The sequence below is a fragment of the Suricata suricatta genome, chromosome 15 (genome assembly GCF_006229205.1).
Source record: "Suricata suricatta isolate VVHF042 chromosome 15, meerkat_22Aug2017_6uvM2_HiC, whole genome shotgun sequence".
Lineage (NCBI taxonomy): Eukaryota > Metazoa > Chordata > Mammalia > Carnivora > Herpestidae > Suricata > Suricata suricatta.
The window spans coordinates 7,542,506-7,569,372 of NC_043714.1; the positions used below are offsets into that span (position 1 = coordinate 7,542,506).

General features: G+C 45.3%; 1 protein-coding gene across 6 annotated transcripts in view; it reads left to right on the top strand.

The window, feature by feature from the left end:
- Positions 1-3,138: 3,138 nt before the first annotated feature.
- The window catches only part of LYN (LYN proto-oncogene, Src family tyrosine kinase), an 85,789-nt gene continuing 62,060 nt past the window's right edge, over positions 3,139-26,867 (top strand). The window contains exon 1 of one of the 6 annotated variants that reach the window (XM_029924057.1): positions 3,139-3,264. Coding sequence is in view for 2 of the 6 variants with exons in the window: in XM_029924054.1 (XP_029779914.1) it covers positions 20,366-20,426 (61 nt within the window). In the remaining 4 variants the exon portion in view is untranslated. Of the gene's footprint in view, positions 3,265-20,291; positions 20,427-26,867 lie in introns of those variants that run through there. The other 5 variants (XM_029924056.1, XM_029924059.1, XM_029924058.1 and 2 more) reach the window with 5 other exon arrangements.

A 26,867-nucleotide genomic window follows, 5' to 3' on the forward strand; every position in this document is an offset into this window, starting at 1 on the left:
ATGTACTGAATTTCACAACGCCCCACCCCCAAGAGAAGAGCGCAGACTGACCTCTGTCTCTATCTCAGAAATGTCCGAGTAGTGACACTGCTCTTGAGACTGCCCGAAAATTAAGTGGCGCCTCAGGCAGTGTGTGTGTGTGTGTGTGTGTGTGTGTGTGTGCACGCGTGCACACGTGTGTGAAAAATTATCAAAGATAAAAGTTAAAAATTTAATTTGGAGTGATGGTTGAGGTCTGGGAGAGTTATTGTTTTGAAACTGCTCTTTAAAAGTATTTGGGTAGAGGCGCCTGGGTGGCTCAGTCGGTTAAGCATCCGACTTCGGCTCAGGTCATGATCTCGTGGTCAGTGAGTTTGAGCCCTGCGTCAGGCTCTGTGCTGACACCTGACAGCCTTGGGCCTGCTTCAGATTCTGTGTGTCCCTCTCTCACTGCTCCTCCCCTGCTCACGCTGTGTCTCTCAAAAATGAATAAATGTTAAAAAAAAAAATTTTTTTTTAAGTGTGTGGGACACCTGGGTGTCTCAGTGGGTGAAGGCTTAGACTTCAGTTCAGGTCATGATCTCACAGTTCCTGAGTTTGAGCCTCGCGTTGGGCTCTGTGCTGACAGCTCAGAGCCTAGAGCCTGCTTTGGATTCTGTGTGTGTCTCTCTCTCTGCCCCTCCCCTGCTCACATTCTGTCTGTTTCTCTCTCTCTCAAAAATAATAAACATTAAAAAAATGGAAACTTTTGATCTGCTGCCAACACCAATAATATTCTATCAAACTCATGAGGCTGAGGGAGTGAGAACGCTGGTGGGAGTGAGCTGGTGACCGGAACTGAAGGAAGGCGGGGAGGAGAAGGGTTTCCCCAACATGCACCCACAGGCTCCTTGTCCCCGCTGACACAAACACATCGCATCCTCAGCTCCTTGGAGATGGCCGTGTCTTATCATATTCACGCCTCCAGCGGCTGTCTTATAATGTGTTCTAGAACAAATGGAAATGATCCTGGATTCACAGGTGCATAGAACTGGAGCGGGAAGACATGGATGTTTTGCTTGACCATTTGTTTTACAAGTGAGGACACGGTGTGCGTCCAGGGAACGTTAGGGAATGTATTTGGGATACTCAGTGGTAGAGGCTCTCACAGATATGTCCAATGTCTGGATTTAAAGTTCCATATTTGTAGGGGCGCCTGGGTGGCTCAGTCGGTTAAGCATCCAGCTTTGGCTCAGGTCATGATCTTGTGGTTTGTGGGTTCGAGCCCCACGTTGGGCTCTGTGCTGACAGCTCGGAGCCTGGAGCCTGCTCAGATTCTATGTCTCCCTCTCTCAAAGCCCCTCCCCACTTGTACTCTGTCTCTCTCAAAAATAAATAAGCATTGATAAAAATATTAAGTTCCATATTTGTTACATATGATTATATAAATAAGATCAAGTTAAACTGAATAACGTGTCTTCACAGAAGTTTGTTGGGTTGCTATGGAAATCTCCTCCTGCTAGCTTCAGCAGAAATGGGGAATTATTGGAAGGAAGCTGAAGCATTGCCCAGAACTGCCCGAAACTGAAGGAAGAGCTGAGCAAGCGAAGCTGCGGTGGGAAGGGACCGGGGTGGCCTCAGATCTCCCACTGCCGCTGCCCCCGCCCCGCCTCCTGGCCCCTCTGCCTCCGCAGGGCTGGCCTCACCCAGAGCGGCATCTGCTCACTCGGGCCTTGCTGGCCGATTGTCCCATCCTGAGCTTTACGCTGACTTGTTTGGAGATTTTAAGACCCGGATGCCCAAGGCCAGACCCCCAGAGACCGTGACAGAGCTGGCGTGGGGTAGAGCCGGGACAGGTGTATCAGTTTTAAAAGCCCCCGAGTTGTTCTGAGGTAGAGACAAGGTTAGGGACCGTGGCCTTACACATTGGAAGAATAAATAGAGTGTGCTGTTAGAACACTGCAGCTGAAAGTATGTTTAAAAGAATTAGGAAGGAGAAATCTAGGGCCACCTGGGTGACTCAGTGGGTTAAGTGTCTTCCTCTCGATGTGGGTCAGGTCATGATCTCACGGTTCGTGAGTTCAAGCCCCTCGTCAGGCTCCGTGCTGACTGTGTGGAGGGTGCTGGGCATTCGCTCTCTCCTCTCTCTCTGCCCCTCCCCTGTTCTCTCTCTCTCTCTGGCTTTCTCTCTCTCCAGATATATAAATAAGCATTTAAAAAAAAAAGAGAGAAATCTAGAAAAGGTATATTAAGGAGCAGTAAGGCATATGGAGGCAGCCACACGGAAGTGAAATTAACAAGAGCCCTCCCTCCAGCCTGAGGGCCCCCTCCCTCCTCTGGGTGTGTTCCCTCCCGTAACCTCACAGCGCCCCCCTACACACAGGGGGCGATATCCTCATCTTTCAACTGCATTGGCTGAGGGGTTAAATAACTCCCAAGGTCCAGGAGCTTGGGATCCAAGCTCGGCCCGAGCCCACACTTCTTTGACACACAGCCATCAGGCCCCGAGGACAGAGATTCTGAGTGGCCCGTCTCCCGTGTCCCCGTGCGGGTCCTGCTGGGGCTGCGGTGAGGGCACCCCACCTGTGTCCTACAGGAAGGCTGTTGACCGTCGGGCTGTGTTGCCAAGGGCGAACACATTTTCCGTAAAAACGCTGGGTGAGAAAGAGGATCTCAATTCTTTAAGAAAAGCAGAACTCGCTGGGCGTTCAAGGCTAATTAACGGAAATGTGAAGAGTGTGAGCGTGTGAGAGCCTGAACCTGAAAGCAGTTTTGTGCAAAGAGGAGAAAGAAATGCGGGGGGGGGGGGGGGGGGGGGCACAAAATTTGTCTCTTTTCGGAAATTGAGATACTGTGTCGTGTTTGGAGAGGAGAATGGGAACCCTAAATATGAATGGTCTGTTGATATGGTACTTTTTCCAGCAATAACTGAATAGAATAGGCCTCGCAGAAGAGTCTAGAAAGCATCCCCTCTGCCCGGGTGACTTGCAAACAGCCTGCTTCTAACACAGAGGGATGGACAGCAGGCCTCCCAGGGTTCTTGAAGAAAGAACCTGTAATCCTTTTGGGCTTACCCATTAGGCAAATTTAGTTTCCTGGTTTCAGAAAGAGAAAACACACCCACAGAAAGAAAAACCCAGGCCCGTGGGAACGGGTAACTTCCTCCTCCTGGGGTGCTGAAAAGCCTAATGGGCCTGTCCTGAGTCCCTTTCCTGCCCAGCGGGAGGCTGGCTGGGGAGACATCCTCGGGCCACGGCGTGGTGGAGAGAACGTGCCAGCCTGGGTGAGGAGCGGGCTGGGTGAGAGGTGGGTGTGGAAAACACGGCCCCCAACGCAGAGAGACTGCTTAGAGGCAGCTTTGTAATTCCGGGTGCTCCCGGGGAAACCGAGGGCCTGAGCCTCTGTGTTGGGTGGCTACTCTCTGCTCCTTCCTCTCCTTTTCCTTCAAGGCAGCCCATCTTGAAGCCAAAAAACTGAATTTATTGTTGACTCGCTTGGGGACAAACTCAGAGAGAAGCCAAAGCCAAGTGAAAAAAAACCATCTGCAGGCAGGGGACTCATTTTCCTGCCGGATAATGTGTGCACTGCAGATACAGGAGAGCGAGGCGGTGGGTTCCCCAGGGGGGGGCCCAGCCCAGGTGGGGAAGGGTCTGCAATCTGGGCCGCTTAGGTTTTAATAAAGCAAATGGGGGGTAAGAATTGAGGTGGTGGGTGCCTGGGGGGCTCAGTCGGTGAAGCGGCCAACTTCGGCTCAGGTCACAATCTCGTGGTTCGTGGGTTCGAGCCCCGTGTCGGGCTCTGTGCTGACAGCCCAGAGCCTGGAGCCTAATTCAGATTCTGTGTCTCCCTCTCTCTCTGCCCCTCCCCTGCTTGTTCTCTCTCTCTCTCTCTCTCTCTCAAAAATAAACATTTTTTAAAAATTAAAAAAAGAATTGAGGTGGAGATGAGGGGGCTCCCTAGAAGTTTAGAGTGGCTTTAGCTGTGAGTAGAATCTGCACTCTTCGGCACTCCTTGGCAATTTTTATGTAACAGTTTTGTTTGTGCCAAAGGCTTCCTCTGTGCCACCACGAGCCTTTCTTAAGTATGACAGTGTCACTGTGACCCGGTCCCCCTTGTTTTAGAGGACAGGGAGGAAAAATGGGAAGTGACACATTGTTCCCTTGCTCTGGGTGAAGCGTTTAACAGATGCTATTTCATTTCATCCACAGAGCAACCTTTGAAGGAGGAATATTATTTACATTTTATAGATGAGGAAAATGAAGTGTAACTAATTAACTTGCTGATATTTATGTGACTATTAATAGGTGGCGGAACCAAGTTGGACCCTTATTTCCTCATTCCAAAGCCCTTTGCTACTTCACTTCAGAAAAATTATTTTTGTAAGTTTATTTATTTTTGAGAGAGAGAGCATGCAGGGGAGGGGCAGAGAGAGAGGAGAGAGAATCCCAAGCAGGCTTTGTGCTGTCAGTGCAGAGCCCGATGCAGGGTTTGAACTCACAAACCATGAGATCATGACCTGAGTCAAGATCAAGGGTCAACGCTTAACTGACTGAGCCACCCAGGCATCTGCAGAAAAATTATTTTCTTAATGTAGAGATTTTCAGCCCAGATTGTTGGATTTTTGGTTAATGGGGGCATTTTGATATTTTCATGATCTAGATTCATATTTTCATGGTCTGAAATGAAAATAATTTTTGGGTCTAACATTTACTGATCATCTGTTAAAAAATGAATAGGGGCCCCTGGATTGCTCAGTTGGTTGAGTGTCCGACTTTGGCTCAGGTCATGATCTCACAGTCCGTGGGTTTGAGCCCCACAGAGGGCTCTGTGTGACAGCTCAGTGTCTGGAGCCTGCTTCTGATGTGTGTGTGTGTGTGTGTGTGTGTGTGTGTCTCCTCCCCAACTCACACTGTCTCTCTCTCTCTCTGTCTCTCTGTCTCTCTCTCTCTCTCTCTTTCTTCCCAAAATAAGTAAAAATATTAAAAAATTAAAAAACACAAATAAGAGTAATGCATTCTACTTATAGAATTACATCTGACTGCAAAATAGAGTCCTTGGAATTTCTAAGTCAAGTTTCTAAGTTCAACTTTAACTCGGTAAATGGTGTTTTATTGCTGACGTGGCAAGTGGGTAGTCGTTCTGTGTGTGTTTGGGCGGTGGAAGCAAGGTGGTCTATGAAAAGGTAAAATAAATAGACTGTTTCTGCCCTCAAGGAGTTTATAGTCTAGTCGAGGAGATCTATGCCCATGTTCACAGACCATTTAAGAGTTAACAGCATAAGTAGAGATTGTTTTGGGGCTTGTGCCTCAATTCCAAATTGATTATAGAGAGGAGAAATCAGAGGTAGAGAAGGATGTAACCTGAGGGGACCAGGAAGGATTGGGTGTGAGTTAGGTTTAGGAGGATACGTAGGATCTGCCTGGATGGGCACGTGCCACGGCACTGAGGCGGGATCAGGCCGCCATGTTAATAAACACAAGTCTGTGTCCATGAAGGAGTCTTCCATTTGGAGTGACGCCAGTGATGGTGAGGTGGACCGTCACCAGGCTGTGAGGGGCCGAGGGGCAAGTTAAATATTTGAGATTTTATCTTCTTGGCCATAGCAGCGGGGCTGATGGCAGTATGAGAGGTGACGGTATCTCACCATGAACTCTAAATATCTGACTTTCATCGAGCATCTGCCTTGCTTGCTCTTTTGAACAGAGGAACACATACAGAACACTTCCAGGAGTCCAGCACTGTTCTCTGCTCCCGAAATACAGCAGCATACAGAACTAACAAAAATCCCTGCTCTCCTGTGAGGAGAGACCGACAGATGATAAGGCGGGTCTTGCAACCTGAGTGCTTGTAATATTGCTATGGAGAAATGTAAATAGGGAAGTGAGCAGGGTGAGGACAAGTGACGGCACACAGCCATTGTGAAACTGGGCTCTGCGAGTATGTATTAACTTGCTAGATCAGTGGAGTCCGAAAGGGGGTCCGAAAACTTGGGATCTAGGCGGACAAGGTGGTAAGATGATTCAAGAAGAGGAGCCAACAGTAGGGGAAAGGCTAATGCCGTAGGACTAGCTAGGAGGCACCTGCCACAATCCAGACTCGTTATCCCTACAATGCTGTGATGTTTGTAATTAATAACACATAGGGTTTCGTAAAACAGGAGACTAATGTGGGGAAAACCACTGTAATACACATCCTTTCCAGTCCGTGCCTTTTCCTAAGCTTTGAAGCCAAGCACAATTCTATTGCGAAAGAGACAGGGCTTGACGGAGAGTTGTTCCTACTGCGTCAGGTGTGACACGCGGGTGGCAAAGATGACAGGGGTTCCGGGCCTGGGTGAGTAGGATGGTGAGAAAAAGGAGGCATTTTCACGAAGGAAGATGGAACTTCAACATATTATCTGTTGTGCTGTCTCCATGATTTGAGATTTTTCTCAAACTGATCAGGGCAGCCTCTAGCTGAGAATGCATGTTTTCTAGAGGGGCAGGCAGCATAAACTTGAAGGCGGTGGGTTCCCCGTGCCAAGAGACCTCCCCCGGCTCCCCAGGTGCACCTGGAAGGGGCCCCCACCCTCAGCTCTCTCTGCCTCCCTGCTCGGGCTCACAACACCCGACTCTGTCCTAACCTGCTCGCGTTTTAAAGATTACTGACCCTGAGTGTGTCCGTAATTTTTACATGGCAATTCTAGAGCAGAAGAAACGTAAAAGAGTTCCGTCTGGGTTAGGTTGTTAGGTCCAAACTACTTAATATGTATTTGTTACAACAACTTCATACCATTTGAAAAAAACAGGACGTAAACATCGAAAGCAAAAAATATTAGTTTTACGTTATTCTTTTTTAAATTATTTTTTAATTTTTTAAAATGTTTTATTTATTTTTGAGAGAGAGAGAGCGTGAGCAGGGGAGGGTCAGCGAGAAAAGGAGACACAGAATCTGAAGCAGGCTCCAGGCTCTGAGCTGTCAGCAGAGCCTGACGCGGGGCTCAAACCCACGAACCGTGAGATCATGACCTGAGCCGAAGTTGGATGCTTAACCAACTGAGCCACCAGGTGCCCCTAAATTATTTTTTAAGTGGTTGTTTATTTAGGAGAGACTGAGTGTGTGCGTGTGCACGCGAGCTGGGGAGGGGCAGAGAGAGGGAGACAGGTTCCAAAGCGGGTTCCACGCTAACAGGAGAGAACTCAGGAACTGTGAGGTCACAACCTAGGCTGACGTCAGATGCTTCATGGACTGAGCCACCCTGATGTCATTCATAAATGAACACGATTATCTCCTGACGGGATGTGTATACCTGGGTCACGCGGCCTCACGACTTGTGGAATGGGATTGGACACCACCACCCTTCTTTCTGTTCTACGTTTATCTTCATGTTTCTGTTCCGTGCGACACTTCCTTTTTATGACGGCAACCCCAGAAAACCCTGTTTCCCACAGATTCGAAATTATTGAAAGGAATCCAGTGCAATCTAATGTGGAAACTGTGCTACTCGTTCTCCTGGTGTCCCAAAGGGGTCACTGTGTTTCCCCTGCAAATGTGAAATGTCCCTGGTTGGCCTTGAATTTGCAGTGGCACCCTGTGTGCCTTGGCACAGAGTTTGGGAACTATGATGCAGGCCTGCTCTCCACCATCCCTTTTCTTTTCCTCCATCTTATGGCACTTGTTGGCCATGCCCATTTTAGGAGAGTAACTGTGGACCCAGTCATGGCCTCATTTCCTCTTTTTCACTGTTCCTGGAGTAAGTTTAAAGTTACTCTCCTTTTCCTTGATAAGTCACCGTCTTGTCTTCAGGCTCAGTCCAAAGAACAGTTTCCAGTTCTTCTTCTTCTTCATGTCTTTGGTGTTTAAAATTGTGGCCCTGTGACCTCTGGTCTTCTATGTTAGACTCCTTGCCTGGCTTCTAACCGTCATACTTGACTCCCCACGAGCTCACAGCGTGCCAGGCCGTGGGGAAGACTGGCTTTTCACACCTTCTTCTCTCTTGAATATGTTTAAAGTCCCACGATCCCATCGGGATGAGTGTCCGTATCACACCATTTCCCGTCCGAGGAAACTGAGGCTGGCTGACACCAAGGCACTGAAGCAGGACAGAACATCACCTGGGTGTCCCTTGACTCCCAGATGATGGGAAAGTCCAAAAGGCCGCTCCGGGTAGAGGTGACCAGTGTAAATGCGTTGCTCGCCATGTTTGATTTTTAATTTTACAAGCATATTTTTATCCAAGTAAAACACTAGCTTTTTGTACACATTTTGGCAATGGAGAAAGAGAAGGAAAAAAAAACTGAGCCACCATCAAAGCATTTTAAAAGTGTTTTTGTTTCAATTTTGATTTCATTTGATTTTAATATTTCTTTCCAAACCTTTTCTGCATATGTAATTATGTATATAAAACTTATCTTGCTTTTTAAAAAATGTTACATTACAAACAGGTTTTTTAAAATTATTTATTTATTGTGAGAGAGAGAGAATGAGCGAGCGAGACAATCCAAGGAGTCTCCTCACTGTTAGCAACGAGCCTGACCTGGTACTCGATCTCACAAACTGTGAGATCGTGATTTGAGCTGAAATCCAGAGTCGGATGCTTAACAGACCCACCCAGGCGCCCCATAGTTTTCTTTTTAAACTGAGGTACACGATTCTTTTAGCTATCCTTAAAAAGTATTCTTAATCACCATCAAGGGGATACTTGCACATAACTTAAAAACCAAATCAGCTAAAATCTTTAACATAGTATAGCAGACTCCTACCCCACAGCCACTCCCAACATCCCTCCTCCGGTTTTACTCGCCAGATCCAACCATTCTCTTGTCCTCAATTTCAGTGGCTCTCTAACAGCCCCTTAAATGGACCACGTCCTTTATGTACCTGCTACTCCTACTTCTACTTATTTGACTTCCTGAACTATTGGTTGATGCTGATTCTGTGGGATTACTGATTGCTGATAAAATCCTGTTCACTATGCAAATATATACGTATAAACAGGGCTCTATTATCAGATGCATTTTTGCCCTGCCATTTTTACATGACTAATTCAGTTTTACTTCTCATTTATCCTAAATGGCTATGAGCATATTGCTAGGATTCACAGCTTTATTATTAAATATTTATAGGTCTCCTGTCTCTTATAGTTATTTTCCCAAGCTGACATTGTAGGAGCTTAGGAATTCAGCTGAGGCTTAATGAAACTCTACAGTATTTTACACCATAATTACCAAGGCAGAGCAGATAAGAGCCTGCCCTTGATAACTGGAAACATTTGCGGTGTTAGAAGGACCGTACACAGTATGCAGATGTGTGCAGATTTTCCCGGCAGAAATATTTTAAGGCAATCGTCTTTTCAAAATTGAGGCTCTTGTTTTCTGAAATGACTCAAAAGTGTATGGATTGGTACCTTATTCTGTCACAATATACTTTGAAAAGTTAATAGAGTGCCTTTAGGGCAGTTTTAGGTTTACGGAGGGGCGCATTGAGGGGAAAGTTACAGAGACTTTCCCATATAGCACTCATCACCCCCAGTTTTCCCCAATTATTAACATCTTGGATTACTTTGTACCTTTGTTAGAACCGATGAGCCACGATTGGTACATTATTATTCATGAAATGAATAATGGGCTCACCCTGTTTTATACATTCTGTGGGTTTGGACCAATGTCAGGGATCCACCATGACAGTTTTGTGTAGGATAGTTCACTGCCCTAGAAATCCCCTGTTCTCCGCCTGTTTATTCCTTCCTCCCCCTGAACTCCTGGTAAGCACTGATCTTATGGTCTCCCGTGAACAGGGCTGTTTTACCTTTTCCAGGAGGTCCTACAGTTGCAATCATCCAGTATGCAGCCTTTTCATATTGGCTCCTTTCATTTAGCAAGATGCGTTGGCGTTTTCTCCATGTCTTTTTGTGGTTTGATGCCCGTTTCCTTTTTATTTATGAATATTTTTTTTTGTATGGATGTACCTTCATTTGTTGATGCCTTCACCTACTGAAGAACTTCTTGGTTGCCTCTAAGCTTGGGCCCTTATGGATGAAGCTGCTAGAAACCTCCACATGCCAGTTTGGGGGGAACATAAATTTTCAATTCATTTGGGTAAATGCCGGGAAGTAGGATTAATGAATCATATGTTGAGAGAAAATGTAGTTTTATAAGACCCTGGTCTTCCAAATGGTCTTCCAAAGTGGCCGCACCATTTACGTCCCCCCAGCCATGAACAAGAGTTTCCTGTCCCTTCCTATCTTCAACAGCATTTGGTGGCATCTGAGTTTTGGATTTTGGCCATTCTAATAGACGTATGGTGCTATATATCATTGTTGTTTTAATGTGCAATTCCTTCACGATGTCTGGTGTTTAGCATCTTTCCATATGCTTATTTACCATCTGTTTATCTTCAACGGTGTCTCGTCCGATCTTTTGTACATTTTTAAATTGGGTTGTTCTCTTATTATTGATCTTGAAGAGTTTTTGTATCTTTAGGGGGCCAGTTTTTCACTCATGTTTTACAAAGTTTTTCTCCCAGTCTGTAACTTGTCTTTTTATTTTCTTAAGAGTCTTTCACAGAAGGGAGGTTTAAAATTTTAACAAAATTCAACTTCCCAATGTTTTTTTCATGGACTATGCTTTTGGTGTTGTATCTAAAAATTGTCACTAAACCCGAGGTCCTCTAGATTTTCTATGGTGTTTCCTAGGACTTTGATGCTTTTTCATTTAACATTGAGTTCTGCTTGTGCATTTGGAGCTAACTTTTGTAAATGATGTAGGGTCTGGGTCTAGATTAATTTTTTTTTCATCTGGATCTCCAGTTCACCATTTGTTGAAAAGACTGTCATTTCTCCACTGAATTTCACATACTCCTCTGTCAAAGATCAGTTGACCGTATTTCAGTAGGTCTGTTTCTGGGCTCTCTATTCTAGTCCTGATAAAGTTTTTCTTTTTTTAATGTTTATTTTTGAAAGAGGGAGCGTGAGCAGGGGAGAGGCAGAGAGAGAGGGAGACAGAATCTGAAGCAGGCTCCAGACTCAGCCATTAGCACAGAGCCTGACACGGGGCTATAACCCATGAATTGTAAGATTGTGACCTGAGCCAAAGTCAGATACTCAACCGACTGAGCCACGCAGGCGCCCCCCATTGAAGTTTTAAATGGGTTTTTGTGTTAACTTCAGTGAAAATAAAATATATTTTCATAAGAGGGAGGTAGGTAGAATAGATGATTCTTCCTGTTTCTTCTAGCTTTATCTTATGAGACTACTTTGTTTATTTTTAATGTTTGTTTATTTTTGAGAGAGAGGAAGGGGTGGGGAGGAGCAGAGAGAGGGAGACACAGGTTCTCAAGCAGGCTCTGCACTGACAGCACAGAGCCCGATGTGGGGTCCAACTCATGACCCATGAGCCAAAGTCAGACGCCTGACTGACTGAACCACCCCGGGTGGCCCCATGACTCGCCTGTATTTAAGTGTAGAGTCAGGGTGATGATTTTTCTCATGAAAAGTTTCTGGAATGATTCCACCAAACACCGGATCTCTGCGTGTGTCTTTGTGAGTCTGTCTCTGCGTGTACAGGCAGAGTGGGAGCCTTCTACGGGACAAGAATTCTGGCCGTGCCCCTCCAGTTACCGTGGGACATTAAACCTGACTCCCACGGCTGACTAACAAAGCACATTGTTTTACCTCAATCTGTAGCAGAAACTATCAGTACTTAAGGTCACCGCCAGTAATTAAAACATCTGATTTCCTGCCCTAGAGCCTTCATCAAGGAACCTGTGGCCATCCATGTCTGGAGGCATTTTTGGTGACTCATGAGGAGGCCAGGAGAGGGGGTTGCTAGCCTCCTGGATAGAGGCCAAGAATGCCATTCACTACCCTACAATGCACAGGACAGCCCCCACGATAAATAACTTTTTTGGTTCAAAACGGAGTCGTGCTGAGGCTGAGAAATTCCTTTGCAGAGCAGCTGATGTATTTCTGTCTGTGGCCTGTTTTCCTCTTTGCTTTAGCCTCGGGGAAGCCTCCCCTTGTGTAGATTTGCAGCCTACATCTAACAATTGCAGAGACTTACGGCAGGGCTGGAACATTCAGCTTCCTTCAGCTGCCTTGGGCTTGGTTTCACTTTTTTTTTTTTTTTCCTTCTGATTTCCTAGTAGTTGGTATCATGTTGCATGCACTTACATAAAGCTGCCTTAACTCTGAAGGTGAAATAGCAATACTCCCTTTTATGCATTTCCAAATCTACGTGGCTGAACTCTTGATCACAAAAATCTGGGCTACACGCGCAACGTTGAAGTTGATTATGCTTCTCGGTTGGGTGTACATGCAGAATTCATACTCTGCCTTTCATTTCCTCTTCTGGTCATTTAAATGACACATTTGATACATGAGCCTCTCTGATACATAAGTTTCCATGAACTCATCTTGTTTTCATTGTGTTCCCTTTTATTGTTAAGAGAAACAAAACCAAAAAACCCCATTGTTTCAGCAATCCGCTGTTGGTTTCCTCCGTGTGACATTGCTCAACTAAGGGTTATGCAAATCGGGATCAGCTGTGTAGGCAAGGCTTCCTACTGCACGCCGATCCAGGGGGAATGCCACCATCGCTGGTGTATTCTTGTCATCCGCTGCACACTTGTCATAAGAGGGTCAGGACCTCTTATCACTCAGATCCTTGCTTGCCTCACTCCAGCCATACCAGCTCCTTTTCTACCACTCACCTCATTCCGCTCACAGGACCTTTGCACAGCCTCTTTCTTCCAACTCCCTTTCCTGGACCTTCCAACTTTCCTAGGATTCAAAGAGAAGGGGCCATGGAGGTATCAGTTGCCTCTTGTGTTCACAGAGGGGTCTGAGTCACTGTCACCTCCTGAGACAGCTAGCGGGTGTCTTAGTTTCTCTAAGCCCAAGGCAGCTGAAGGAAACTGAATGTTACAGCATGTCATAGATGCCCACTTGGGTCCAGCTCCTGGATGTTGAACAGTTTTCCTTACATCTAGTAAGAATATCCATGACTGACAATTTATTTCAGTTTAAATTCTTTTTTTTTTTAACGTTTATTCATTTTTGAGAGACAGAGCGTGAGTGGGGATGGGTCAGAGAGAGAGAGAGAGAGAGAGAGGGAGACACAGAATCTGAAGCAGGCTCCAGACTTTGAGCTGTCAACAGCACAGAGCCTGACATGGGACTCGAATTCATAAACTGTGAGATCATGACCTGAGCCAAAGTCGGACGCCTACCCGACTGAGCCGCCCAGACGCCTCTCCCTGTGACTCATTTACTTGATCATTGGAATTTCTTACCTTTTTATCTTCACCTATTTTGCCTCTACCCCCATCCCTCCCTTCTCTGATAACCACCAGTTTTCTATAATTATGAATCTGTATCTGTTCATTCATTTTCTTTGTTTTTTAGATTCTGGATAGAAGTGAAATTGAATGATTATTTGTCTTTCTCTGCCTGACTGAGGTCACTTAACATAATACCTGTTCAGTCCATCCCTGCTGTTGTGAATGGCAAGATCTCATCCTTTTTATGGCTAAGTAATATTCCCCCCCCACCACTGTGTGTGTGTGTGTGTGCGTGTGTGCGTTTACACTACTTCTTTATCCATTCATTCACTGAGGGACTCTTAGGTTGCTTCCATATCTTGGTTGTTGGACATAACGCTGCTGTAGACGTGCATGTATCTGTTTGGGTTGTGTTTTCATTTTCTTCAAATATCCAGAAGTGGAATTGCTGGATCATATGGTATTGCTAGTTTTGATTTTTTGAGGAAACGCCATACTGTTTGTCGTAGTGGCTGTCACAAATTTACATTCCCACCAACAGTGCACAGGGGTCCTGTTTTTCCACATCCTTGCCGACACTTGTTTATCTTGTCTTTTTTCATTTTAGCTATTCTGAGTGGTTTTGATTTGCATTTCCCTGATGATGAGGGATGTTGAGCATCTTTTCACGTGTCTGTTGGCCATCTTAATATCTACTTTGGAAAAACGTCTATTCAGATCCCAGCCCATGTTTTAATCAGACTGTTTGAGCTATAGGAGTTTTTTTATATTAATATATTTATATTTATATTCTTTATGATAATTTGTGTATTAACCCCTCATTGGAAATATCATTTGCAAATACCTCTCCCATCCAATAAGTTGTCTTTACATTTTGTTTCAATTTTTTTTTAATATTTATTTAATTTTGAGAGAAAAAGAGAGAGCGTGCAGAAGCAGGGGAAGGGCAGAGATAGCAGGAGATAGAGAATCCAAAGCAGGCTCCAGGCTCTGAGCTGTCAGCACAGAGCCCGCTGTCAGACTTGAACTCACAAACCACAAGATCATGCCCTGAGCCGAAGTTGGGCAAAGTTGGACTGAGCCACCCAGGTGCCCTGCCTTTTCATTTTATTGATGGTTTCTTTCACTGTGCAGAAACTCTTTAGTTTTTTGTAGTTCCAATTGTTTTGCCTTTGTTTCCCTTGCCTGAAAGACAGAAAAATATTGCTAGGGCTGAGGTCCAAGAGTTTATTGCCTATGTTTTCTTTTAGAAGTTTTGTAAGGTTTCAAGTTACATTTAGGTCTTTAATCCATTTTGAGTTTATTTTTGTGTGTGCTGTAACAAAGTGGCCCACTTTTTTTCCTTTCCATGTGCATATTTCTGTCCAGTTTCCCCAGGACCATTTATTGAAGAGACCGTTTTCCTCATTGTGTATTCTGGTCTCCTGTGTCGTAGACAAACTGACCATATAAGCAGCCTGTTATTTCTGGGCTTTCCATTCTGTTCCTTTGAGCTATATATATTTTGTTTTAAAATTTCAAAAAAGGTTCTCTGTTTTTGTACACGTTTACATATATGTGTGCAGATCACATGTTATATATGTATAATAAAAACATAAAAATAATATGTGTAATAAAAATACATATATGTATAATAAAAATACATTGTGTGTATATATATTTCTATAAAATAGAAATAGCTTTAAAACTTTTAGAATAAAGGTAATTGAGTACAGTGCCTAAGGTCATTCAAATTATTATGTATACATATATCAGGAAAATCATAGGTCTTGTATATATAAGGAAAAATTTTAATCTGGAAAGACAAAACCTGTGGCCTCATCATGAGAACACTGTGATATTTGAGGACATTTCTTCTTAGACTTTTTTCTACTTCTTTTCTCGCCTCACAAAAAATGCTATCTTACCGTGTATTCTGTATCTATGTCTTTATCTGTATGTGTATATTTACATTCTTGCCAACAGTGCACAGGGTTCCTTATATATATAAAATATGTATTATATATTTGTGTATATACAAATATATACTATTTGTCTATATACAAATAATATGTATATTAGAATATACATATATTAGAATGTATATAGAATCTCTCTCTCTATATATATATACAGTGAAGCGTCCACCTCTTGATTTTGGCTCAGGTCATGATCCCAGGGTTGTGGGATCGAACCCAGCTTCAGGCTCTGCACTGACAGGGAGCCCGCTTGGGATTTTCTCTCTCCCACTGACCCTCCCCCACTCTCTTTAAAAAAACTTAAGCTACTTATTATTACCAACTAATATTAATACAGTCCTAAGAAGATTCAACAATCCTGTTTTTAAAAATGGACCTTTGCTTAAAAGGCATCATGGAAATTTTCAAACGCTTTTAAAACAATTACATTTAATAACAATTGTTATATGCTTAGGCTATTAAAACCACTTCAATTCATAATACACAGTTGTAAACTTAAGCTGTTAAAATCATCCCATCTAACATAAAATTATATAAACCTAGTTAAAATATACAAATGGTAAATTGGTCATTTTGTAGTTTTTCAGGGAACTGACTATGGGTGTAATACATTTGGAGAGTGACCTCTCTTTCTGACTGTGTGGTGTTTCCACACAGTCCCCTTTCTTTATAAAGAAAATATCCTTTTCTACAGAACTTTGTATAACTGGCTAGTTATTTTCTTAGAAACAGTGTATTGCTGAATGGAATGTTGAGTTAAGAAGTGCACTTTTTTTTAATATGTATTTATATTTGAGAGAGAGACAGAGACCGTGTATGAGGGGGGCGGTTCAGAGAGAAGGAGACAGAACAGAAAGCAGGCTCCAGTCTCTAAGCTGTCAGCACAGAGCCTGATGCGGGGCTCGAACTCAGGAACCATGAGATCATGACCTGAGCTGAAGTTGGACACTTAAATGACTAAGCCACCCAGGTGCCCCAGGAACTGCACACATTTTAAAGGACTTTAATATGTATTGTCAAGTTAAAAATAGTATTTACTTTCTCATGCCAAGCCGCATCATTTCATTTTATGGTGAAAGAATTAGAGCCTAGAGAAGAAAGTGGTTTTGTCCATAATTACAAGACTGTCAAGGCTGGACCCAGCAGCTCTCCTTCCCGGTTCCTAGTTTCCTGCACCTGTCAGTATCCTCCGAGGTCTTCCAGCAAGAGTCAATGACTCTTCAACCTCTCTAGATTCCGAACATTCAGGTACTTGAACCGTCACCTACTTCTTTTTTGTCTTTTCCGTACTCGCTGTAATAAATGCGGTGACTAGTACCATGTTGGTGGGGCGCCTGGGTGGCTCAGTCGGTTAAGTGTCCGGCTTCGGCTCAGGTCATGATCTCACTGTCCGTGGGTTCAAGCTGTGCTGTCAGCACAGAGCCTGGAGCTTCAGATTCCATGTCTCCCTCTCTCTCTGCCTCTCCTCTGCTCACACTCTGTCTGTCTCTCTCAAAATAAAATAAAGACATAAAAAAATAAAATAAAATAAAACTGTATTATTATTAAGGTTTTGATAAGTGCAATCAATTTGCTATTTTTATGTATCATTTCAGAACATCTCAGTATGGGCTTAATGTTGTATGCTACACATTTATTTTATTGCTAACTGCTGCTCTGCATCCTACAGCATATAATAATAAAAAAAAATGCTTTCAAACCAGATAAAGACATTGGCAAACATAAGGTAAATTCAAATGTCTCAGATCTTGGTCACAAAAACATAAAGGAAATTGCACGAAGGGGAAGCCAGCCGCCCCTGACCATGTTATCTCTTGGCAGGAGGGAGCATATTTTGAAATTGATTTGTTATGGATACGATTCACCTGCACTGATACAATTCACCTGCCATAAATTCACCCTTTTAAAACATACAGCCCAGGGGCGCCTGGGTGGCTCAGTCGGTTGAGCCTCCGACCGGCTCAGGTCAGATCTCACGTTCGTGGGTTCGAGCCCCGCGTCGGGCTCTGTGCTGACGGCTAGCTCAGAGCCTGGAGCCTGCTTCCAGTTCTGTGTCTCCTTCTCTCCCTGACCCTCCCCCTCTCATGCTCTGTCTCTCCTGTATCAAAAATTAATAAAACATTAAAAAAATTAAAAGAAATAACTAAAACGTACAGCCCAGTGGTTTTTAGTGCCTTTGCAAGGTAATAAAACCATCACCACCGTCTAATTCCAGAATGCACTGCAGCCTGTGTGTAGCAGGCTTGCAGAATGCACACTCTGCTATTCGGCCGTGCAAAAACCCAGGGGAGAGAGGGCTCCACAGTCTCTGTCTCTCTTCATCCCTCTGCACAGCAGCACGTCAACAAACCGCCTTAGCCAACAGGGTTTGAATTTTTTCCAGCTTAACTAGTCCTTTTTCCATCATGCCACAGCTTCTTTAAGATCGGAGCTTCGTTCTTCAGGTTTCACCTCCGCCTCCCTTCTTAGATGGTGCCTGAGTAGATACAGGTTTCTATTATGCTGTCCGGGGAGGGGAAGAGCCACAGAGTCCCTCCTCTTCTTTGTGTGTCTGCCAACTATGACCGGGCACTGCTGATTGTGGGGAGTGTTAACCCTAACAGCACCTCCAGAGTGAAAAGATCCCAGTGGAATCTTCCAGAGCCCCTTCCCTTCAAAAGGCTCTGAGTGAGGGGAGCCTCAAGATCCTTTTGTGCTTCACGCTGTGCGAGGCAGGAAGCAGAGAGAGAGCGAGCCTCTTTCAGATCTACAGCCTCCTCTAGGTTGGGCCTAGGGGTGTAGACCTAAACCTACCAAATGTTCTTAAAGCAACTTCCCACCCCACCCCCATTTCCCAATTGGCCCTTAATAATAAAAGTGGGTGGGGTGGCCCTCTTAGACACAGGTCCTATACCGTTCTTACTCTTGCTAATGCTCCTTCAGGCTTCTCTTTCTCACACTTTATAACACAAGAAGTACTTTTTATAAACCACCCCTCTCCCTTCTAGTGGGAGCCCAACCTTAGTCACAGAGCGGAAGTGTTAGCTCACAGCATAGAGTGGTCCTGGGACCTGAGTTGTCAAGGACTCGCCTTTAATATGGAACCCAGACGAAAACTAGGAGCCAGGACTACCCGATACCAAAACTGCCCTTCAGGACCTTCTGTGAGAGCCTGGTCAGCACCAGGGTCTGGACCCAGGTAGACCTGGGTTACCAGCTTACTAACTGTGTCAGTAATGGTTTTCTGGGAGATTTCATCGAGGAAAAATACCGAGACTATTTGAAAATGATTACCGTGACCTCCAGATGAGAAATCGTAGTTGTCTAAGTAAAGAGAGTCTGGCTACATCTTTTTCAATTCTGTCTTTCTCGAAAGGAATTTAGGAACATTGGCAAAAGAAAACTAAAGCAGGAACTGATGAAGTTGATTATGGAGCTCAGTTCTGGAGCTTTCTCCTCATCTGTTTGTCCTGAGGCTCCAACTCAAATTTATCTCACCCTTTTTCTGTCTGACAGACCTTGCCTCTCTAAAACATCTTTGAAGTCTCATCCTTGAAAGTAAAGTAAGAAGAAAAAAAAAATCAAAGGGTGTCAGAAAGGTTTCCATTTGGGCAGCCACTATAAGACTGAGTTACATAACTAACTGGTCCTGGAATGTAAGCCTGAGGCATGGAGACATTATTTTAGAGATAAATTCCTATGAATGACCCTTGAACCAAACCTAGTCTACTTTGGAAGCTCAAGATCACTTTTTTTTTTTTTAATGTTTCTTTATCTGTTTTTGAGAGAGAGGGAACACGAGTAGGAGATGGGCAGAGAGAGAGGGAGAGAGAATCCCAAGCAGGCTCTGCTCTGTCACTGCGGGACTCCAACTCATGAACCACGAGACCATGACCCGAGCCGAAATCAGATGCTTAACTGACTGAGCCACCCACCCAGGCTCTCCCCCTCTTTTTTATCAAGTGTTTAAGTCCCTTTTGTTTGGGATTCATATCTCTATGTCCTTGGGACTTCCTTTTTCTTTCTCTTGTTTTTCTAAGCTCTCTGAGAGATAAAACTCCCATTAAGGGGACACAGCAAAGCCTTGGGTGGGTAAAGAAGTGTAACTTTGAAGCTGATGGACCAAGTTCCACTTGTACCTAAGACCTTTGATAACCTGGTGTAGGTTCACCTCTGGGCTTTGCTTTTCTCATGCGGACAATGCCAGGGACAAAGTAGGTAATTGCACATTCTTCTCCATTCTCCGTACCCGCATAGACATATCTGGTCTCCAGAGTGACCACTTGATAGTGCGAGGTCAGGCAGGATCCGTAACAGGAAGATTTTGAAGCGCCTGGTGAATCAGTCTTTGGATGAGTAATTGGCTTGTTGCTGGGAAAACTCAATGCAAATTAAAGCAGACAGTTTGAGAAGTGGTGGTGAGTTTGGGAAAAAAAAAAAAAGATTTTTACTTTCCTTTTGGCTGCTGAAATAGGGAGAGTTTACAAGTCATAAGACGAACAAAATGGGATACCAACAGAGCTTCTTTGTAGCATTTTTTTATAGGCTGGAAATGTAGGTTCTGAGGGGTTAGATTCTAGTAACTTTGCTTTTAAAAGTGAAGATCTAGGATTGCGTGGAAGTGCTGTTAAAAGACAGTTTCAGATTACATAGGGGAAAATGGCGTCCAATGTCCTACTTCGTGTATCTCTAGACTCTGATAATATGAGAAACTAGTGATTTCCAAACTTTTACGTGGCATTTGGGGAAGTGATTTGTGTGGACTTAAAATATCCTACCTTGAAAAATACAGGTTGAAATATATGGGATATAATACTCGTTAATTTTTTATATTATTTTTTAACCTTTATTTATTTGTTTTTGAGAGAGAGAGAGCACGCGTGAGTGAGAGGGAGAGAGGGAGGGAGTCCAGAGTCCAGAGGAGGGCTCAAACTCACACACCGCAGGATCGTGACCGGAGCCCAAGTCAGATGCTTCATGGACTGATCCACCCAGGCATCCCTGTTATACCTTTGAAACTTAGAAAACCTATGAGAAAAACCAAGATGTGACCCAAAATGTATGTTAAATGGAAACGCAGGAAACGCCTTCCCTACTCAGCTCCTGTCCCCGTCTTCAATGACCGAGTAATCACACTCAGGGAATCGCGGAATACCAGAGTTTACGGCAGAGTTGATGCGGCACGGACGGCGCCCACCCAAAAGAGGGGTCGAATGGAGCAAGGGAGGAAATGGCCATTTCGATGGTCCAGGTGGCCTGGGTGCCACCCTGAAGGTGAGGTGGGGGATGGACTCCTTCGCTTCCCTCTTTGGGGTGGGGTAGAGGCTGTGCTTTTGCTCATCAGTGACAGTGTTTCTCTTGCAATGTTGGAGGGAAAATTAGCATTGGGACCACATTTATGTGTTTGACACGTATATAGCTCTTACAGTGCGCCGTTCTCAGCATACTCCTAAGCACTTTACAAATATTGACTAATTTCATTCATTTAATCATCTTAACAATGCGATGAGCTAGATAAAATGATCTCTGTTTTTCAGCAGGCTCCTGAGGCGCAGAGAGGTTTGGCAACTTGCCCAAGATCACACAGCTTGTAATCGATGGACCCAATTTGAGTTCAGCAGTCCAGTTCTACAGTTCTTACTCCAAAATTATCTGATAAATTGTAGTGTCCTTCTTAGGAATTTTGGAGAGAAAATTTCTGTGTAGGATCTTGCCCCTGACCAGTGGAATTCAGAACCTAACCCACATGGTGGTGGGCCTCTTTTCAGACTCTTTTTCGGTGGATAGGTGGATACGCTTTCAGATGGATGGATATGTATGTAACTACGATATGTGTGTTTTTTCAGTCAGTAATGACTGATGTCCGGAATGCCCGACTTCTAGAAATCTCTCTTTTTAATTCATTCTACTCTCAGAATGTGTCAGTTTAACCCAATTTAATGAACTCTCCGCTATGGGTGGACATCTAGAATGTCTCTCTGTATAACATATATAACGTTCACGTGAACGACCTTGTGTATCTCAAGAATGAATCCCCTAAAGTTCATACCTTAAAAATAATTAAACGAGGGGCACTTGGGGGGCTCAGTCGGTTAAGCATCTGACTTTGGCTCAGGTCATGATCTCTTGGTTCGTGGGTTCGAGCTCTGCATCGGGCTCTGTGCTGACAGCTCAGAGCCTGGAGCTTGTCTTCAGATTCTGTGTCTCCTTCTCTCTCTGACCCTCCCCTGCTGACGCTGGCTGTGTGTGTGTGTCTCTCTCTCTCTCTCTCTCAAAAATAAATAAAACATTAAAAAATTTTAAAATAAATAAATAAACAAAACCAGACAATCACGTGAAGTGACTGATGTGCTAACTAACCTTATTGTGGTCGCCACTTCACAATACATGGCATATGAAATCATTACGTTGTATACCTTCAATTACACAATGTCGTAGGTCAATTATATTTCAATAAAGCTGGAGAAGAGAGAGACAAGTCAGTCCCCAGAAGTAGAATTACAAGTGGACAGTTGCTTCTTTAGTGAGTATATGGATCATCATAAAGCATATCTGACCAGAAGCAGCAGGTGATAAATCAGGACTCATACTTCGTCTTTTCTTTAAAATCTTTCTTAAAAAAGATTTTAGTATTCTAGGACCCTTAAATGAGGATAAGCCACCCCAAAGGATATTTATTCCAGCGGAAGAAATTTTTGGAAAGAAAAGTTACCGCCTCCCATTTCCTAGACATGTTGGTAGATCACCCTTTGTGAGCAAATGTTTGCCCAGAGGTTTGCCCCTCTTTAGACCACATAGTCCAGCCTCTGTGATGAAGATTCCAGGCTGTATTTTCATGTCAAACCTTGGTTATTATCTTTATGTTTTCAAATGTTTGTTTTGTTTTGAAAGAGAGAGTGGGGGGGAGGCAGAGAGAGGGAGACACAGAATTGGAAGCAGGGTCCAGGCTGAGCTGTCGGAACAGAGCTCAATGCGGGGCTCGAACCCACAAACTGTGAGATCATGACCTGAGCTGAAGTCGGATGCCCAACCAAATGCGCCACCCAGGCGCCCCTCAGGTATTATCACTATTGACTGAAAACCACCACATATGAAATGTGTTTTCATTTACTGCTAAAAAATTAAAGATCTTGCCAACTGCAACATTCGTGGCACTTTATGTAAAGTTAATCATAAGAAACTGTAGCGTTTGTGCCAGGGCCTTGCCCTCCTGTGACGGGCCTGCTCGACTTCCTCTTCCGTTCGTGAAAGCGCCGTCACTGGCCCTGTACCCTGCTCTCCCTGCCAGGAAACCTGCAATAGCAAATCTGGTGCCCGCCATGTTACCACATCTACGTTTCCCTCTTCTCCTTGGCTCTGCTTTTCTACTTTGACTTTATTAAACTCCTTATTGTCTTTTTCTGTGAAAGCATTTCAAGTCCTGTTGCAACAGAAGCAGGCTCTTTTTAGAATCTCTTCACTCAGCATCATTATTAAGTAGATAAGACACAAGTTTCAAAATAGCCATTTTATGGCAAAGGAGTTGAGCGCAGACTTTCAGCTAAGCGTGTGTGTGTGGCCCCGCGCTAGGGGTCAGCACGCTGTGGCTTCGGACTGGTCATACAACTCCTCTGGGCCTGTGTGCTCCTCCGTAGAGTGGGGTCATAATCCCTGCGTCATAGGGTTTCTTCAAGGAGTGAATGAGATGCTTAGACCATTATCAATGCTGGGTCAAAAAATTCTAGAGTGTGGGGACCCCTGGGTGGCTCAGTCGGTTGAGCCTCTAACTTCAGCTAAGGTTATGATTTCAGAGTTTCATGAGTTTGAGCCCTGCATCAGGCTCTCTGCTGTCAGCACAGAGCCTGCTTCAAAGCCTCTGCCCCCCTCTCTCTCTTTGTCTCTCCCCTGCTCTTGAGCATGTGTTCTCTCTCGCTCTCGCTCACTCTCTCTCAAAAAAAAAGAAACATCAAAAAAAAATACTAAAGTGTGAGGGCGACTAAGTGGCTCAGTTGGTTGAGCATCTGACTCTTGATTTTAGCTCAGGTCATGATCCCAGGGTTGTGGGATTGGGCCCTGCATCGTGCTCTGTTCTGAGCATAGAGACTGCTTGGGACTCTCAAGTGCTCGCTCTCTCGCTCTCTCTGCCCCCACCCTGCCCCTCCCCACTGCCTCTCTCAAGTAGAAATAGATGAAAGGAAAAAATTCCAACGTCTGCATCATGGCAGTAGCTCCTATCACTTGCAAACATGTAACCACCTTTTCAGTTTTTGTTGGGGGCACGTTGCATTTTCTGCTTTTCTGGGATCTTCCCATGGCACAAGGAGCTACAGGACCTGGTCTGAGTCTGTCCCCGTGTCACCGCGGGCAGCCCTCTGAGCATTGTCACTGGCCCGAGATGAACTAGACCCCTGGTCAGGTGGACTGTCAGAGGCTCGCTCAGCCCGGGGCCTCCAAGGACAGTACCGCCACGTGGGCAGTGTTCTCATTGTTCTCATCTACAGCCTGTGTGCATGTATGTGCGTGCGTGTGTGTGTGTGGCATGGTTCCGTTATCCGTGGTGATGGGGGAGGGGAAATTATGAAATGAGCGCAAAGAGATGATCATCTGTGCCCTGGCGCCCCCCTTACACATCCCCCTGCTTTCTATTTCCAGCCTTCTTCCTTTCAAGGGGCCACTGCCCATGGACAATCGTCATCACCTCTTTGTCCAGAGCCCTGGGGCGATCTGGCTCACAGATGCCCCCACTCCCCTCCAGCTCTCTCCTCTTCCTTGCTTCTTTCTTGGAAGGAGAGCTCTCCTCACTTAGTTTCCCCGAGTAAAATACTTCCCAGGGCTCCCTCCTGACATGGTCTGACTCCTCGGCATGACCTGGAAATAACAGCTCTCCAAGCACTTTTCTAACCTCGTCCCCTGCACGCACTCTCACTTGCGCGTGCTCTCTCTCTCTCTCTCTCTCTCTCTCTCTCTGTAGGGGTTCTAACATTTTGTATAACTTTTTTTTATAAGATTGTTCATAATGTCCTCTTATTTTCTCCTCCCCCCAACTTTAAATTTTGAATCTAACAAAACCACAGGAAAACAGTGAAAGAGCATCCTCACCTATATTCCTAATTTTTTTTTAACATTTTGCCGCACTCTTCTCCCCACCCCCTTCTCGTTTTCATGCTCGCCGAAGTGTTGTAACCTGCAGACACCAGGAGCCTCCTCCCTGTCCAACTGGGCGCATCTCCTAAGATTTGGACGTCATACTGCACAATCAGAGCACTAGTATCTCCTAGCGATTCCCTAATACATTCAAATGTATTCAGATTTCCCCAGTGATGCCAACCTGTCCTCCTGTATCCCCACCGCCATCCAGGATGCGTTCAAGGTTCACCCACTGTGTGTGTCTTTAGTCTTTAAATATGTAATAGTCCCCCCCCATGTACTCTTCAAAGTGGTCAGACTAGTTAGTTATCATCATGGATTTGTCTAGACATTTTGTTCCTCTAACCTCTGTATTTCTTATAAACTGCAAGTGAGTTCAGAGATTTCTGCCTCTGAAAACGACGGAGGTGAGTTGCTCCTCCTTTCTTTTCTCTCATTCGCCTTTCGCAAAGGGGCTGGGGGAGCCTGTGGGAAGCCAGGTCCCTCCGCCCAGTCGTTCTTGGGGTGCGTGCTCCCCTGAGCACCTGCTCTGCACAGACACCGCGTAGCTGCTGGCGATACTGCCAGGAAGAGCCGGGCTGGGAGCTCCTCCATCAGCCTCCATTCTGGGGGGCGCTGGCCACGAATTGACCATGTCATAGGATGCTGGTCACAACTAGAAAAAGAAGAGTGTAGAGCCTGAGGAATGGGCAGGGGTGATCTTTTCAACGGGATAGTTAGTGAAGACCAGTCTGGGCAGGTAACACTGTGGTTGGATCTAGAGAAGATGCAGGAGAGAGACAGAGATGCAGAGACAGAGAGACATTGAGAGGGAGAGAGAGAGAGATGCAGAGAAAGAGACACAGAGAGAGACAGAGAGACAGAGACAGAGACCAAGAGAGATACGTAGCACCTGCTGGAGTGGGGCGCCGGCCGGGACTCGGGAGCGCCTGCGGCCTGGAGGCTTGGGGGTGATTCCTTATGGGGGGAGCAAGAGGCTGCAAGGGCTGGGGGGGCAGTTGGAGGGACCCTCCGGGGCCTCCCCTTGGCGTTGGCTGTGTGTTCAGCGGTGGGCGCTGGGAGGCCTTCTCCAGGGCCCTATTCACTCATTTTAATGGATGATCACTGAAAACAGCATTTTGGAAGGGGTAGGGGGTTGAGATTGGAGGAAAAAGAACTTGCCTGTTTATGCACAGATCAAGGCTAAAACCCATCTCGCTTATTTACGGATCCACTTCAAAACCCTTCTCTGTTTCAGAAACCTTAGCATATAAAAAAAGCGGGGGGCTGTTTTGAATCAAAGAAGTACTTGCTTCCTCTTTATTTTGGGAACTGCAGCTGGCTGGTTTCAGAAAGAGGCGTGACTGCCCTTTAGAAGCTTCATATCTCACTAGCGCAATAATAAGATGATAAACAAGTTGAAGGTTGCAGGCCAACTGGAAGTCTGCAGGACGAGGTGCAGAGACCAGCTGTGGCCGCGTGCCCTGCGGATGGTGACCTAGAGATCTTGAGGCCCCTTCGAACAGTTCTTCCTCTGGGAGTGGTTTCCCGATTCTCATCACCTCTCCCCTGAAACTCTGACTTCTCCCTCCCTCCTCTACTGTCCTAGCCAGTGGTCCCCAATGGCAGTGTTTCCGAATTCCACAGATGCACCCCGCTCCTCTGCTGGGCACCCTGCTTCCACTGGCCCCCGTGGAATTCCCTGGAATGTGTCCAGGGAATCTGTGGTACTGAGTTGGATGATCCTGGTGCTCCTTCAGGTTTGGGAACCGCTGTCCTGTGGGACCTTCTGATGGAGCGCATAACAGATTGTTTTTAATGTATAGATTTGACCATGACGCTATGCCGTAGGCAAAAGGCATATCTGATTTCAGTCTTCAGAGTCTTCTCTTTAGTCCCCAGAGTGCTTTGTGTGGAGCTCTGTATATCCCAGTATCAACTAAATAAACAAATAAAAGAGTTTCATGTTCAGAGGTGTGGTTATGGCCTTGGGCACTGGCCAGGCACAAGCCCCTTCTGTCTGGTTCTTCCTCCGAAGTATGACGCAGTCATGGCTTGCTGATGCCACCTTTCATGCCTCTAGCTCCATCATCTTGCCTGGCTTCCACACTCGCCTGTCTTACTGGGAAGCCCACTGGGTCCAATCATTTGGATGTTCCTGTGGATCTCCAGGCTTGGCAAAGGCCACTGCCATCTTCCCAGGCCCAAAGTCACATTCTGTTGGAACCTTCTAGGTCTTCATCATGCTTGCCTTTGAGGCCTCAAGCCCCTGACTTCACCTCACATGTTATGTCATTGTGAAATGACAAAGACCGACAACCCCCGCACATTGCACCCAAGGTGTGCCCCCCTCTTTGTCCCAGCCCATGGCCTTCCCTGCCTGCTCCCCGGCTAGAAGGTTTCTCATTGTAGAACTAGTCCTCCGAAGGGGTCAGCTTGAACCTCTTCCCCGAAGGAGTGAGATGAACTAGTTCCCCAAAGGAGCGAGGTTATCTCAAAGTCAGTATTTTGCATGTGAAACTTTTTCTTCCTGGAATCCCTTTACGGACTTTGCCATGTGGCTGACATCCCTCCCATTCTGACTCACAGAGCACTTCCTCCAGGACATTT